Source organism: Erpetoichthys calabaricus, chromosome 9, assembly GCF_900747795.2.
Source record: "Erpetoichthys calabaricus chromosome 9, fErpCal1.3, whole genome shotgun sequence".
Lineage (NCBI taxonomy): Eukaryota > Metazoa > Chordata > Cladistia > Polypteriformes > Polypteridae > Erpetoichthys > Erpetoichthys calabaricus.
This window is the reverse complement of record NC_041402.2, coordinates 32,227,831-32,246,063: the sequence shown is the minus strand read 5'-3', so window position 1 is coordinate 32,246,063 and position 18,233 is coordinate 32,227,831. Positions and strand designations below refer to the sequence as shown.

Here is an 18,233-nt window from a genome sequence, read left to right as displayed (position 1 = left end):
CTACACAGAAAAAACAGATCAAATTCCATGAATAATTACCCATGACAAACAGAGTAATAAGTTACAATGCCTTGACTCAAAAAAATTTCTGGCAGCAAAGATTGACAGGTAACTACATCTTGCTTAATTGTCTTACTAACACATAAACAGATCAGTGAGACACAAGGGGCTTTAAAGCAGTGTTTGAGCTTCTAGGGAAGGGATGTATTCTTCATGTATTTGTTTAGTTAAACACTCAGAGAACAGTTTCAGCACACTAAGAATTCTTTATTTATGGAATTAATTAGCACTGTTGAATGCCACAATGATCTTGTGTGCATAGCTCAAGATTTCAGCCAGTATGCTGAAATTTGAATTTTCAGAGTAGAAATATATATTGAAATGTAGATTAAACATGTGGGTTAAGTACATGCACATTTCCATGTGGAATAAATTTCACTAAAATGTAACTCTTAATTTGCTGTTTGAGTAATAAAGTAGTCTTTTAGCATTTGTGTATTCTTCAGGTTGTAGAACTATTGTTAATACTGGAAAAATAGATTGAATGTTAATTATCTGAAGAAAAATACACCCTTCTGTTGTTCTGCAAACTCTCAGAATAGTTTTAATTTATATTTTACTCATAACTTTCCTTCTGCTCACTGTGCACTACACACAAAATTATATTTTATACATCATTTGTAACTGAAAATGAAACACTTACACAAGATGACTACACAATATTATTTTTGAAAATATGACTGGGTAAATGGACAACAAAGAGATGTCAACAACATTACAGACTGCCACTTCTTCTTGTAGCTGCTGTGACTGCCTGGAGCTCTCCAGAGAAAACCAGGCAGAATGAATTCAATAATCCAGTGGCACAGATTTTTGGTGACATTAGAGAAGGAAAGTTAAAAATAGCCAGAGTAACTAAAGAAAAGAGAAGCTATTAATATTAAAAAATATATAAATTAATAATTAAAGTAATAAATTACTGTACCAGGTAATGATGCTCGAGTAGGTATAAGGTGACAAAGATAATGGTAAGCCTTTAAACATTCTGTTATCTGAATATTCAGTCTTAAAAAAAGTTAAAATATATTCAAAATTCAGATATTAAGTAACAGCCTTATTATGTGTACTAAAAAGGATCACATCATTAGGCTGGAAGATAATATTCTTGCTTTTAAACCAATCAAATTACTTAGCACTCAGTCAGAGAAGTAAAGTGATAAGCTCAACCCAATGGTCATTTTGTAAGAGGACATATTAAACTAAACAGGGTGGGTTTCCCAAAAAGCATTGCAGCACTAAGATCTTAGCAAACACAATCTTAAGATCAATTGTTAATTTACAAAGGCTTCCTGAAACTCACTAAACCAAAAGTAGCACATTAAATCTTTACTAAAATGTATACTTGAGATGATACAATTTTCATAATGAAATGTGATGTATGGTTATGTTTAAATTATTCCTACTGTTAATAATTTTTAATGTAAGTTCCAAGATTGCTGATAGCATTAGCTGAATGAGAATTTTTCTGTCCTGTAACTGGTTATCGAGAGATGTGGTAAATAACAAAAAAAGGGAAGAACGTAATGGTTTCTGGAAAGGTATTAATAATATTAATAGTAATAATAATAATAATAATAATACATTTTATTTATATAGCACCTTTCCCATGCTCAGGGTATTACAGCTGCAATAAAGAAAACCTACCGAAAATATCTTTTGAATTATATGCCTGTGTCTATGATCACCACCTCATGAACCCAACACTCATACAAGTTAAATCAAAATCCTTTGATTGTAGCAGATATCCAGTGTAAGGAATGGCCAGCAGCCCAACCTGGCTGGGATTCCCAAGGAATGGAAGGATTGGGGAAGGCAGCTTCTTTAGGGCACCCCCTAGAATGCTAGATGGCAGCCCCTCAAAGGGGGACCAGACCGGAAGTGCTGCCGGAAGAAGATCACCAGACACCTGGAGCACTTCCGGGTGTCCTATAAAAGGAGCCAGCTGCCACTATTCTGGGAGCCAGAGTTGGGAGGAAGAAGACAAAGCTTGCCAAAGGAGGGGTTGTGGCAGAAAGAGGAAGAAAGAAGAAAATAAAGTGGTATGTGCTATACATATTGTACTGTGCTACTTGTGGGAAAAGTTTGGGAAGCGCTCCCACTGAAAATAAAGTGTGTTGTGCTTGAACTTGTGCCTTATGTCTGCTTTTTCCTGAACCTCTCATAGGAGCCTGTCTGCACCTACCATAAAGGTTCTCTAAATTGAACATATATGGCAAAGTTGTCTAAGTCAACCCATGATATCTTCATCAGCTTGTAAATTCAATATTGTGTCAGAGAACACGACAGGACAAGTTTATTGGTGGATGACTACTGGGTGGTATTGTAGCAAACTGTAATCTATCATTTGTAATTTTGTTTTGTTTTAGTTAGGAACTTCCCCAAAATCAATTGTAATTGTAAACAGTTTGCTTATTTATTTCAAATTTTTTCAGCTACATGTTTATAAAGGAGTATGGGGGTTGGAAATGTCAAAATCTCTGTGAAGATGGTTAATACCAGGTGGTGTGGATGCTAGACAGGCCACCAACACTACCATTTTTACAATGTCATTCTGCTTTGTTCACCAGTTTCTAATGGACTTTGTTCCCATTCCATTGCACTGGAGTTATTCTGCATATATTTGAGAAATAAATAGCCCATGCACGATAACCTTTCAGTGTCATTGATTTAGGAAATCTGACCTTTGATAAGTAAGTACTATGTAAGAATAACATAAGAAAAAGTTTTGAGAATAGGTGAATATAGTTTGTCCACTGTCATTCATCTAATGTGTACCAAATAATGTCAATCTGGGATATCAAGTTTCATATGGGTAGTATTTTTCAAGCCATATTACAAGGCAAATTTCTCCATGTGTCCAAAGTGTACTGTATTATGATGCACTTTCTAACATTTGAAATTCATTTACATGACTTATAAAAATAAATTGAATTTTAACCCTACCCAGTAAACACAAGGCACAGAAGAGTGCAGATTAATATCAACACCTGGTTGAACATCGCTGACTGAGTTCTCTGGATGGCTCGGTGCAAGTCATTCTGCAAAGACAAGACAACAAAGTCTCAAGAGAATTCAAGATGATCTGCAACATGACACTTGTGATTATTTTCATAAAGTGTATAAACATGACATTACTAATACTAATACTACACCATCACACAAAAGAGCACAGCTTGTGATTTGGTGCTTCGCCATGTATTACTGTTTTACTGAGTAAATGAAAATGAAAGCAATGGCTAAGAATTATGAGTAATATTATGTCTGGTCTGCAGAACTTTGTTTCTCCAAAAAGTACATCTGCTCAGTGTCAGGCACTTGCTTTTAAACTGGCCAAGTGTGAATTGATACAAGTGCTTGTATATGAGAATGTGTATTGTGACAGACTGTTATGCTGTCTTGGGAAACATTAATTTCTCATGAACCTGTCATACAAAATGTGGGTTAAAAGACTAATTTATTTTCATAGGCATTTTCTTTTTCTTCTAGTAGATATTTTTTGTAACTATTACTGCTAATGTTTATTTGTTGAAATGACTAACACAGATAAAAAAACAAAATAATACAACTTTTTACATGTGTCTTGTTATAAAGGATCTAAACAGTAATAAGAATATATGTGACTCAGAAAAGTTGACAGCTGGTGCAATTTGGAAAAATCCCTTATTTTGACCAAGTCAAACTGAAACATGATGCAGAACAGCTTTTTAGAAAATGTAATAACTGAGTTTTGACTGTTAATTGGGGAATTGGATTTATAACCAAACTTGCTGATTGTGACCTTAATTATAGAAACAAATTTTTCTTCACTTTTTCTTTTGCTACCTTTAACTCACTCCTTTCTTAATTGATCACCAGATCAAAAAGCAGTATTTCATAAAATGGGTGAATGCCTCCAAGCCTCATAAATTATATTAGCACCTCAGGTTGAAATGGGTGATTTCAGAATTTTAAGAAAGGAATAGAGGGAAAAAAAACTCCATAAAGCTGACATAAAGTTTCCATCGATTTCCTTTAAAATTATATATACAGTAACACTTAACATTTCTGGTTACTAAGACTATATCATGATCAAGACTAATAAAGCACTTACTATCATATTCTCAAGAGCGCACTTTGCCAGCCAACAATTCAAAAACACTGGAATGAAGATGTTCCTTAATGGAGGCCAGAAAATCTAAAAGTAAAATAAAAATATGTATTGCATTTTATATCTCATTGAGTAAACAATAAGCTTACATAGGTTGAGCACAATTGCTTTAAAACAGAATGCAAAAATATATGGCAACATATACAGTAAATAGCTTTGTTCATAGTACAGACTTTTTCTTTAATTTTAATCATAAAAAAGCAGCACAGGACTTTAGCATATGACATTTTGACCTTCATTAAAAGTATTGCAAGTCAGAAAAAAGTACATACTGTAATAATGAAGGGGACTGTGTTAATCATCTCTAGAATAAATGATATTCGAAAGATCTGCTCCCAGATATTTCCCTAAGACAAAAAAATAAATAAATAAACAATTTAGAACTAGTTCTCGATGAATTATCACTCATCTGTAGATGTATGTACTGTATGATGCTACTAATTAATCAACGAACAGGGTGATTTGCTTAAAAATTATACCAATGTGGAAACAAGCCTCTTTATTAACTTAGAGCAAATTGCATTAGTATAATAATAGTACAATAATTTCCTAAACTTTATTTGAGGACATATATGTGATGACAGAAACTCATTGATTAGAACCATGAATCTTATTGGATCACAACTGAGTTCTGTAAATTACATGTAGCTTGTAGCTATTGAAAAACCCTCTAAGTAAAAGTTGCTAATTTAGTTCTGCTCGTTTAGGGGATGATGACTAAGTGTGACAGGGCAAAAGACAACCCATTCTTTGAACAATCCATTCACTTTTTCTGCCACTTGTATGTTTACTAGAAGAGAACCTCCATTGCTCAGGCACAATCTACACATTCTGGTCTTTACTCCTGAAGCCATTCCTTAATCATCTGCCAACCTTCATAATTCTATACAAAACATCAGGCAGCTCCATTTTGCTACAAAATGTAACAGATACAGATTGCATTATTCATAATGAAAAGTAGCAGGATACATTTGACTGCAGCAACAAACTAACGGTTCCTCCCTGTGTGGATAGCGCTTTGAGTACTGAGAAAAGCGCTATATAAATGTAATGAATTATTATTATTGTAATGAAAAAAGTAAAATGAATGTACAGTATATATTTCTCACAAGATTACTGCCTTAATTATTTTCATATTGACCAATAAAAAAAGAAGTTGTAAGAGGTGCTTAAACGGGTAATCATGAATTAGAATAGGTAAGCAACATAAAAATGAACTTTGAAGGTTTGAATTAGGTCTTCCCATATATTATAATGTTATATTTTTTTAACAACCTTGCTTTTTTCAGTTTTGTTATTGTTTTCTCTTATTCCAATTTATTTTTTAATTTAACTGCTAAAAGGCAGGGTGCCTCTATTTAGTTCAAGTGTGGTGGAGAGAGAATTAAGAATTGTCCTTTGTCAGAGCTCTTTTTTGTACAACTGCCTTTGGCTCCTCTTTGCTAGATTTATACACTGTATTTACATTTTGAATAGTTTCTTTTTAATTTTCTGCTTTTCAACTTTGGCTTGTCTTATGGGTATGGTCCCATATCTCTGTCTTTAAGAAAGGCTTTTGATTTATGTTTCTGACCTTGATTAATTTTAAGTTTTTCTTTAGTTTCCTAGTTTCCCTTATTTCTTCATTCTTTGTTGTATGATTTTGTTTACCAGCCTTCTTTGTTCATGTAAATGTGTTTTTTTCATACTCCTGCTTCTTGTTTGCTTGTTTACTGTTCAGTAGTATTTATTTATTGAATTATTGGCCCAATTAACACAATCATACCTTATATTAGTCGTGTCACAGAATTCTGAGTCTACTCTTGCTGCATCATGTGCAAGGCAGGAATCAATTGTGGGTGAAGTGATACTTCTTTGGCATATTTGCTTACACAACCATACTTACATGTCCAACAGAGTATGTCTTTGAGATAATGGAAGAAGTAAGAATAATAAGAATAAAGAAAAAGTGTGCAAAATAAAAAATTACAATAATGTTATAAATGGCAAATTGGTTTAACTAAAAATATTTTGAAAATATTGATTTTTGACCATCAAAAATCAGAATAGCCATTTCCCAACCTTCTGAACCACAAAATGCTGGGCAACAACTGTCCCACCTACTATCACACCACAACTATGTTGGTGTGATTTTTGGCTTACCTTATAGCTCAGATATGTCAGCAGCATGGCTTCCATGAAGCTTATTAAGGCCACAATAACCTGAAAGAAAGAGAGAACTGATTCTTAGAGGCATTTTGTAATTATATTTTATATTATATATATTTATATTATATATATATATATATATATATATTAATAAAACACATATGAATAAAAGATAGTTTACATTAGAAACGTTAAGAAAGAATTTTAATTCATTCGTCAGTCTTATTTGAAACGGTGGAGTCCACCTGAACTTTTAGACTCGCTATAACAGAAGATCGTTAATTTGTTGGGTCAATGAGCCTTTACCCTAATGGGATGAGGTATAAAGAGTATGATTGGCTTTGAATGCAAACAGTAGCCAGTGACTAGGTGGTATTTTAATCCATGTTCCCACTTGCTACGCTTTCTACTGTCGGCTCATCCTAGATTTATTAGTAAAATCAAAAAGAATAATCTATACTGGAATATACATATATTGTGTACGATTTGTATTTTATCATTGTAGTATAGCAGGAATTCAAGAAATACTCTTTTCCTTGAAGTCATGAAAGTGGAGTGCAGAAGCATAGTCTACATGGTTGTGTTATGCACTGTGCCACACACGTGTGCTTGGGGAGCAACGTAAGGGATTAGTTAAGTGTGATTTACCACTAAGACACGAGGGGACACTGTCTAATAACACTCTCTCTTCTCCTTCTCCCTCTCCCTCTGGAGAAAGGTAGATTGACACCTCTCCCACTCTGACATCACTTCCGGAGTCAAACCACCTGGGCCCTCCTCTTCCTGTCAGAATTCCTCATAAAGGGGACCAATGCCATCTTAGAAGCAGAATGTTTTGGGAATTTATAACTTGTGATTTGTGTAGTAACACATGTTTTCTTTTTATGCCTTTTGTGTACCTTAATATACAGGGTTGGTCTTCGGGTGCCCCAGACCCTTTATCTTGTGCCTTTTTGTCTCTTTACAACAGTAAACACCAAACAACCACTTGTGGTAACAGAGATTATCCTTCATTATTTACATTAAACAGGAAGGCAAAAGCAATTGTTAAAATTAGACTTTGCATCTCATTGTAAAGATGTACATCTGGCACTAGCCCTGTATGTGTGCACCTTACTGAGAAAAACTGATTACAGTAAAATCAGATGGAATTGCTTTATATAACAATGAGGAATAATCTTTAGTTTTATAAATATTTTTCAGTGCATATTAAGGAACATTTAAAATATGAAAAATTGTGCATACACACCTGAATTGCCCAAACTGGAAATCTTCTGTTCACCCACAGGATGGGTGACCTAGTTTCAAAAATAAAAGTGATAAAATCATATGTTATATAAGGACAGTGCTAAAAGATTATTGACTGTTAATAAACATCTTTAGAAGTACAGCTCTATTTGGACTATACTGAATGACAAAATAAAAATCCCAAAACATCAAAAAATGGCATATTTGTGTGACTATTTGCAGCACTGTTTGAGGATCAGCCACTTAGTTTTGACTCTTTAATGTGCAGCTAGATTTCATATGCTTACAGAGTTTGAGCTGCAACTGAAGGTTTGAATAGTAGAACATGATTGATTGATATAGTAGATGTACTCTGTAAATCCAGCATCATTTGAACACTCATTACACAGTACAAACACATTATAATATCTTAAAAAAGACATATATGTTGGGGTAACACCAGGCAAGGATGCAGTCCATCACTGGAGACACTTAGGCCAGGTTTATCTTCACATGACGCAACACCGTGCTCCAGCGGACACTACTGCTATGCAAAACTTTGTACTGTTTATACTTGTGCGCCATACTTTACGTAAATCTAGAAGATTCCAACAGGTGGCAGTGCAAGATATCATCACGGTGAGAAAACATTCAGCTTTGCTGTGTTGTGATTTGCCTAAAACATCCATTAAATTCCGAGAACACCTTGCCACAATATCTCTGAAAAGTATGTTTAATGATTACATCCATCAATCCAGGGATGTGCCCATTCCAACAAGCATTGGGCACGAGACAGAAACAAAATTCCTGAATGGGGCATCCGCTCATTGCAAAGCTGAACACAAGCATACACATTCAGTACACTAGCATCATTTTAGCGTCACCAAATCCCCAAATATTCATGTCTTTGGAAGGAAACCGGAGCACATTGTAGAAACCCACCAGGAGAACATGCAACCTCTGGGCAGAGAACACCAGTGATGTGACTCCGCTCTGCACTGTGCCGCCCCCCACACATGTTAATTATTAACAGTATTCATTATTTAAATGTGTTTTTAACGATTCATTTCATCATGAAAGTGATATCAAGTATAAATCTAAGGATTCTAAATGTGCAGAGACCTGGAATACAATAAATTTAGCGTGCTCGTGTGTGGTGATCTATTGCTGCTTGCCGCTGCTTGTCAGTTCAGGAGGAAGCCCCAGAAGCACGTAGCAGTTAACAACTGGGTTGGTTTTAAGATGACGTTTACGCCGGTCTAATTTTAATGATAAAATAACTACAAGGTTAAAGTGGACATTTTTAGATTTAAAGCCAAAGTTTCCACTTTAATCACACAATAGACCTTTTCACTGTGTCCTTAATTTTTTTCTCCAGTGGCTCAAGTACGCTGCTGTACGTTCTGATGCTGTTAGTGAAGGTGCAAAAATAAAAAAAAAAAACACGGCACTGAAGATGATATGTGAGACTTTTAAAATGTATTGTGTCATTAAATTGGGTAATATGCGAGGCCTGAATATAAAAGCACCACAAATGCATTTGTATGTCAGCATTTAAACTTCACCACATCGAACCATTCATCAAACACCGAAGCAGGCACATCGATCCTGTAGGATCCGCAAAAGCAGCTTTCTGTCACATATAGATAGTAAATAGTAAAGAGAGACTCTTGACGTCACGTTCTAACATGATCACACTGTGCCCCCTGACTTTTTGCTGGTGCAGCAACTCGCGCATGCGTCGTGTTAATTTCTGAGGACGTTGCTCAGAGGACGTGTCACAATGAACATTGGGAGCACACGTCAGCCATGGTGCCGTGTGTGTACGCGTTGCGAGCGGTGAAGTATAAACCGGCCCTTAATCTACACAGCCATACTTAAGCATACAGGTCCAATACAGAGTTGCCAAATTAGCTTAACCTTTGGAATGTGGGAGGAAATTCAATGTATTGATGTGAAATAAAAGTAAACATTTGAAGAAGCTGGTGAAGAAGCTGGTGACAAGGGCAGGAATGAAAAGCAGATCTATGGAGCTATGAAGCAGCAGCACTATATACATCCACCTTGATAAAAGGACAAATGTGTGTGTGTGTGTGTGTATCTATCAGGCTGCTATGTCACTGTTATATGCCATTTGGCATGGGACTCATAAAAGCAGTTGATATGGTTGTAATGCACCAACAGTTGAAACGAAAAATGCAATACATTACATCAAAATACAGATAAATCTCTTACCAGCTTATTTCTGTGGAATTAGGGTCAGGCGTATAATTCTGCTTTGGGCAACCCCAACTAGAAAACAAAATTAAAATGACAAACACACATGTTATATTAGCTTATACTTTGCCATTTATGTATATCATAAATATTTAGTTGCTTTAGGAAGTTATTAAAATGTTTATGTATATTTTTATGTGCATTCACCATTTTTTGTGATTTATTACAAGTTATCATACAGGTTAACTTTAATGTACATAGTCCTCTAGGTTTAGTAAAGGAAGTGTGTCATATAAATTTATTGTTTTTTAATCTCTCTCTGTAAATATTTATTAATATTAATTACAATGACATCTCTGTAAGACATCACAGATACTACAGTTGCTGATGTTTGTACAGTAATGCCAAGTCCAAAAGCATAGTATATTTCCATTAATCACAGGCAAAAAATATACTGTCAATTTTGTGAGTATAGCCCCCTTACAAAGACCGATATGAAGTGAACACAGGGGAAAGATCATGACCAATAAAAATGCCTCTGTAGGTTACCAGTCTTTATAAACAGTATTGCATTCAAATGAAGTCAGTCTAAATTGGACTCAATGAAGAATACATAGACAACGATGCTCAGCCAAACTAACCATTTTTTTTCCCTCTACTCTTCCCCTGCATAATGGCAATAAATGATGTTTACCATTTCTGGTTTCTGCAAGCCCTTTTTAACAGACAAATCAGTTTTGGTTGTAAAGAGATTGGAACTGGCCAAATATTCCACTCCAGCTATACAAAAAAAAAAAATTGAGGTGTGGGAATTCTTACACATAGAAGATAGTACCTGATTTAATTTGCATCCATTCCTTATGTGAACACTCATAAAATTATAATGGCTGGAGACTGTATTTTAAATCCAGATCTAGATAAGTCTCCTGCCACAGGGGTGGAAAACACCTAAACACTGCAAAAACAAATTACACAGTTTGCAATTTATCACAACTTATCAGACACTTGGAGATTTCTAAATGCAAACCTCAAGGCATATTCTTTCTTCTCACCTGACATTACTGTTACTCAAGAATTGATTATTTCTTTATAGATAACAATTTTTTGCCCTACAATCAAATCTTGCAAGTATGATTGCAATTGTTATCTATGACCACGCCCTTTGTAATGGAGCTCAAATCATTATGCCCCAAATACTCATCTTGCAGCTGAGGTCTTAACCCACTTTTATTAACTTCTGAGAAAGAGTTTATATCCACAGCAAAATGACTTTTTTTAAGAGACAAATGTACCCTCAGAGGTCTCTACAGGCAATACTCTGAGAAAACTCTGAAGGCCATTTTTCCAGAGAGACAGATTATTTCATATCTCTCCACAAAAATAAATCAGAAATCAATAAAAGCACCAGACGTCAATCAGTGAAATTAACAGAATAGATCAAAAAGGAGGCACTTTATAAGAAAAGACAGGCTTCTGCATTCAGAACTCAACCTCCTTGACAAACAAAAGAAATGGAACAACTAATTTTTAAATTGTGACATCATTACTATGAACATGGAGAGAAGGCTAATAAGAATCTTAACTCAACAAATCCACAAGCAGGAAGTTCGCAATGCTAATACCAGTAATTACCAACACAGAAGGAGACAAAGTCACTTGAACATAAAATATAATGCACAAATTTACAGACTACTATAAGTCCTTATATTCTACTCAGTTTAAAGAAGACGGACACAATCTATGCATTTTCAATGCATTACAGACACCCAGAGCTGGACACTCTCAGTGCAGAGGAACTTGGATAAATCTCTGACATTCTTAGAATTACTAGATGCTATAACTCACTTCAGAGTGGGAATACAGCAGGCCCCCTGATGACTACCTTGCCGAATTTTATAAAAAAATTTCAATTAAGTTCAGTTCCCCCTTTTATTAGCAACTTTTACAGAAGCCAGAGACAATAAAATTCTACCTCAAACTTTTTGCCAATCATTAATTACAGTCCTTTCCTAAGAAAATAAGGACCTTACTACAATGTGCATCATACAAGACAAGCTTCTGAAAAATGATGTTAAGATACTCTCCAAATCTGTAGCTATAAAGATTGAGAAAGTGCTTTCTTCGGTAATATCACAAGACCAAACCAGATTTATTAAAGGCAGACACTTAGCTTCCAATCTTCAATGTAATATATTCACCCACAAAGTCTAACACCCCAGAGATCTTATTATCATTGGATGCATTTCATATGGTTGAATAGGACTACCTATTCACTACACTGCACAAATTTGGGTTTGGCCATAACATATGTGCATGGATGAAACTACCATATACCAGTCTAGAAGCTTCATTTTGTATTAACAACCTTGTTTCACACTATTTCAAACTAGAACGTGGCACTAGACAAGGATGCCCTTTGTCACCACTGCTATTTACAGTCGCCATTGGCAGTTCCCTTTCAACATGCTTCTGAGATAAAGGGAATTATAAGAGAAGGACCTGAACAGAAAATATCACTACAGTATATGCAGATGATATGGTACTACACGGTATATATATTAAATCCACCAAATACTGTGCCTGCAGTCCTAACAGCACTAGCAGAATTTCAAAAGATATCTGGACTCAAAATTAATTTGAATAAAAATGTGCTCTTTCCAGTGAACTCTCTAGCACACAATATTAGATTGGACACCTTCCCTTTTATCATCGCAAATCAGTTATATACCTATTTTGCTGTCTGTATTAAAAAAAAAAACTTAAGCAAGACTTGCATAGATGGTCTACCTTCCATCTCAATTTAGCAGGGAAAATTAACACTGCCAAGATGAATATCCTTCCTAAGCTTCTTTTTCTGTTTCAAAGCATCACCATATACATTCACAAATTATTTTTTAAGAAATTAGATCCAATCCTAACCTCATTTATTTGGAATTCAAAACATGCACGCAATCAAAGGATGACCCTACAAAGACCCAAGGCAGAAGGTAGCATGGCTCTACTAACTTTCAATTTTATTACTGGGCAGCAAATATTCAAGCTATAAAAACCTGGGCATTGACACAAATAGATGAACACACACAGGCTTGGTCTGCAATAGAAATAAAATCCTGCAGCACTTTTTATATTCCTTGCTTTGTGTCCCAGTAAATACAAGTTATTGTCAGTACACTAATAACTCAATTGTGCTTCATTCACTCAGAATATGGAACCAATTAAGAATTACTTCAAAACAGAAAAGCTTTTATCTGTGGCACCTTTTCCACCCTCTCAAACTTACATACTGTAGTTTTTAATATTTGGAAAACATATGAGATTAAATCACTTAGAGATTTGTACATAGATAGTGTGTTTGTGGCATATGATCAATTACACTTCAAATTTAGCTTCTCATCTACACAATTTTTCCACTATTTCCAAATTAGAAACTTTGCTAAACAAAATCTGCCCAATTTTCCTCACCTCCCACCTACTGCTATTCCAGAAGAAATACTAATCAGTCTTGAGGACTCAGACAGCATTTCTATAATATATAAAAGCATTCTAAAGTCCCTTCCTTTCAAAGATACCAGTACAGTGGGAAAAGGATCTTCAGAAAAGGAGTGGAAGGCAGGCATGCACAGAATTCACTCTAGCTCCATACATACAATTATTCAAATTAAAATCTTTTATTGAGCACATCTGTTACATTTAAAATTGTCCAAAATGTTTCCAGGGCAAAATCCAACCTGCAAACGTTTACAATCGAGCTCTAGTCTCATTTGGCCATATGTTTTGGGCGTGCGACAAATTAACATCATTCTGGCCCAAAATCTTTAAATGCCTTTCAGACAGCATTGGTGTCACAATCTCTCCTAATTCATTTAGCAGCTGTGTTTGGTGGACTTCCCAGATGGGCTTAAAGTGGAGAAGGACAAACAAACTGTAATGGCCTTTACTTCACTATTAGCACATAGCCTTACCTTGCTTGACTGGAAGAATCCTAGCCCACCTCTTTTAAGTCAGTGAGTAACTGATGTTACATACTATTTGGAACTGGAAAAAAATATAATTCTCACTTACAGGATCTGTTCAAAACCTTTTTAAAACCTGGCAGGATCTAATTAATAACCTTTCTGAATAAGCATTTATAGCCTATTAGGGAAAAGGATTCTCTCCCCTTTTTTCTACTCTTAAAGTTTTACTCTGGCTGTTGGTTTTCCTCTCTTTCTCACGGTTGGGAGTTGAATTGCATGCAAGGTTTGTCAAGTTTGACTTGTTTGTATTGAATTTTACTTGCTTTTAATAAATTCAATAAAACAGAAAAAAAACACTACAAGCTGTAGTGTACTTAAACCCGTAAAGGGTAAATACAATATACTGTAGTTCAAACATGTGTATTATAACAAATAGAATTAAACAAAGAATATGTTGTAGTATTCTTGTTTTACATATATTTAATGATAATATGGTGTTATCATTTATCATTTTGATGAAACAGTGAATAACAGAGGGCTATGGGCTATATGTGTGTGTTATATTGCTCCTTTTCAATTAACAACAAAGCATGACAAAAGTCATGTTTTTAACTCTAAAAAATACAAGGAATTAGTTAAATAGAATTTTTGGATAGACGATCCATTATAAGAAAATCTCAATAATCTCATTAAGTCAGTGTTCACTATTTCTTGAAACAATCCTCATCGGAGTGAAATGCTATTTTTTAACAGTAGGTACAGTAAGTTGGAGGAATTGTCAATGAACTTTGTCAAAATAAATAAAAAAACTGATGTTCTGTCATATAAGGGTTTTGTGTATAACAATGCACTTGAGCAGAATATTATGAGAAAATAGAACAATGGTAAACACTTTCAGCTGTATATAATGTACAGTACATTTATGCTACTAGACCTATGAAGGACAAACCTTTTAATCACATTGAATTATACTCAACGGCCACTTGATTAGGTCCATTTTCCTATAATCAAACAAAACCTACCTTTGTTTCCAGAACAGGTTTCATTTTTTTAAGGCATGGCTTCAACAAGGACTTGAAAAAGTTCCAAGATTTTAATAATAGCTGACGAAACAGCATCATGCTATTCCTACATAGTTTTTGGCTACACATTTATGCCATGAATCTCCTATTTAACCTCATCCAAATTATGGTCTATTGGACTGAGATCTGGGGATAGTGCAAGAAACTGTTCTTGGGAATTAAGTTGATGAGCATTTTGTGACATGGTGCATTACCCTGCTGAAAGCATCCATTTGAAAAAGGGTTGGACATAAAATGATACACATTGTTAGCAACAATTCCAAGAAACACTGTAGCATTCAAATGACACTCATTTGATAATAAAGACCTAATGTGCTCCAAGATTTCATTCCCCACACTATTACACAACTAGCACCATCTTGTACTGTTGACTCAAGGCACTCGATGTATTAATTCTTGTTGTGCTAAATGCTGACTCTGTCATCTGCATTTTGCAACAGAAATTAAGCTTTGTCTCCCTCCAGTCATCCAATTTTGGGGACCACATTCCCATTGTAACTTCATCTTCCTGTTCTTAGCTGTCAGGAGTGGAACATGGTGTGGTCTTCTTCTGCAAAAGCACATCTGCTTCAATGGTCCAATGCACAGTTCAGAGATGCTCTTCTGTGCACCACTGTTGTAAACAGCTGTTACTTCAATATCTGTTGCCACATACAGTGCATCCGGAAAGTATTCACAGCGCATCACTTTTTCCACATTTTGTTATGTTACAGCCTTATTCCAAAATGGATTAAATTCATTTTTTCCCTCAGAATTCTGCACACAACACCCCATAATGACAACATGAAAAAAGTTTACTTGAGGTTTTTGCAGATTTATTAAAAATAAAAAACTGAGAAATCACATGTACATAAGTATTCACAGCCTTTGCACCTTTGGCAGCAATTACAGCCTCAAGTCTTATTGAATATGATGCCACAAGCTTGGCACACCTATCCTTGGCCAGTTTCGCCCATTCCTCTTTGCAGCACCTCTCAAGCTCCATCAGGTTGGATGGGAAGCGTCGGTGCACAGCCATTTTAAGATCTCTCCAGAGATGTTCAATCGATTCAAGTCTGGGCTCTGGCTGGGCCACTCAAGGACATTCACAGAGTTGTCCTGAAGCCACTCCTTTGATATCTTGGCTGGTGTGCTTAGGGTCGTTGTCCTGCTGAAAGATGAACCGTCGCCCCAGTCTGAGGTCAAGAGCGCTCTGGAGCAGGTTTTCATACAGGATGTCTCTGTACATTGCTGCAGTCATCTTTCCCTTTATCCTGACTAGTCTCCCAGTTCTTGCCACTGAAAAACATCCCCACAGCATGATGCTGCCACCACCATGCTTCACTGTAGGGATGGTGCCAAGTTTCCTCCAAACATGACGCCTGGCATTCACACCACAGAGTTCAATCTTTTTCTCATCAGACCAGAGAATTTTCTTTCTCATGGTCTGAGAGTTCTTCAGGTGCCTTTTGGCAAAACTCCCGACGGGCTGCCATGTTCCTTTTACTAAGGAGTGGCTTCCGTCTGGCCACTCTACCATACAGGCCTGATTGGTGGATTGCTGCAGAGTTGAACTGTCAACTGTGGGACCCTTATATAGACAGGTGTGTGCCTTTCCAAATCATGTCCAGTCAACTGAATTTACCACAGGTGGACTCCAATTAAGCTGCAGAAACATCTCAAGGATGATCAGGGGAAACAGGATCCACCTCAGCTCAATTTCCAGCTTCACGGCAAAGGTTGTGAATACTTATGTACATGTGCTTTCTCAATTTTTTTATTTTTAATAAATTTGCAAAAACCTCAAGTAAACTTTTTTCACATTGTCATTATGGGGTGTTGTGTGTAGAATTCTGAGGAAAAAAATGAATTTAATCCATTTTGGAATAAGGCTGTAACATAACAAAATGTGGAAAAAGTGATGTGCTGTGAATACTTTCCGGATACACTGTACATCAAATAAGTGCATTTGCTGATTTCAACCCTTTCCTCAACAAAGGAATTTTCTGATAAAATGAAATAAACGCAGACTGCGATAAAGTATGAATGCACAATGAAAAACACAGTGTTTATAATTAGGAGACCAATTGCAGCATCTCTAATTCTACTGTAGAATGAAAGGGCTGCTATCTCTAAGACTGCCCCCTTCACCATATTTGGACACTGATATGCTTTTACAACACAATGTCTGGCACACCAATTTCCTACAATAATTATGGAAATGGTAACTGGAAAAAGAGGCAATAGCCATCTAATTTGACACAACCTGCAAAATTAAGGAACATCATTTATGCACATCTGTGAATGCTCACTCACACTGATTAGGCACACATAAGTATTTTTTACTCTTCACATTATATGGAGCTCCTCATGTGACATGCTCATCTGCATTTCTTGGTTACACTTAAGCCTAATAGTGTAAAAATGCCAATTCCACACAGAAAGTTTCGACAACACAAATTTACATTCCAAATTTACGTAGAACAGATACCTGTAGTGACTGTATAAATACATGCTAGGCAAATAAAGTATATCTGAACAGTTATGAAAGATGTTTAAGTCAATTGTTTTGGCAATAATTATAATCTACTTTTATTACTGTGGACGGCTTTGGGCATAAAAGTGTCACACTTAACGTCAGGTTCCAGTCCATGGATTTTTTAAAGTGGCTTACTTCATCAGCATTCAAAACATGTTACATGCAGCCTACAATAATCATTACTTTTCTCAAAGACGCCCACTAAGGTGTGTTTCATATATGCATTGTAGCCGTATATAATTTATATTTACACCCGTCATTATAATGCATCTCAGCTACTAGCCTGTAGATAGAATGGGAACTGGCTGTTCATAATCACCCAAAAAGAAAAAATGAAAGGAAGGTGACATTCAATACTGCCATAAAGAAATTTAGCATTTTAACATGATGCCAAATATGTGACGGTCTCAAGAAGGAGTTGAGAACATGCACAGGTGTTAGAGCCGGCCACCCTTCCATATCTTACCTGATGCCCCACACAATACTTTTGCATTTTCCACTGATGTGATTGCTGTATAAGGACAGACACTGCACTTGTATTTCCACTCATGTTAAATGTGATAGCAATCTGTTTCTGACCAATTTGGAATTTGGTCTGTGTGACTGATCACTACTGTGTTAAATCCGAGTTCTTTAATGTGACCAAATGCCAGCTGCACGTGATACATGTTAATGCAAGTGTAAATGAATGTACATTGCTTTAGCTATAAATTTTTGCATGTGTTTGGACTGCCACACTCATTTGTCTTTATGCATACATTTTTCACTCAATGCTGATTATGGTCACATGACCACTGATAGGTTTCTTACCCCACTGCAATATCCAAGAAAGAAAAGCTGACAAAGAGGGAGGACAAGTGTATGAAAGATGCAAGGCA

At 35.7% G+C, this 18,233-nt stretch overlaps 1 protein-coding gene across 4 annotated transcripts in view; it reads right to left on the bottom strand.

The window, feature by feature from the left end:
* Positions 1–18,233, bottom strand: part of kcnt1a (potassium sodium-activated channel subfamily T member 1a) — a 225,710-nt gene that overhangs the window by 109,692 nt on the left and 97,785 nt on the right. For all 4 annotated transcript variants that reach the window (XM_051931758.1, XM_051931760.1, XM_051931759.1 and 1 more), the window contains exons 5-10: positions 9,818–9,874; positions 7,605–7,653; positions 6,350–6,409; positions 4,480–4,554; positions 4,151–4,234; positions 3,004–3,098 (exon numbers count right to left, since the gene is read on the bottom strand). In XM_051931758.1, coding sequence (XP_051787718.1) covers positions 3,004–3,098; positions 4,151–4,234; positions 4,480–4,554; positions 6,350–6,409; positions 7,605–7,653; positions 9,818–9,874 — 420 coding nt within the window. The remainder of the gene's footprint in view (positions 1–3,003; positions 3,099–4,150; positions 4,235–4,479; positions 4,555–6,349; positions 6,410–7,604; positions 7,654–9,817; positions 9,875–18,233) is intronic.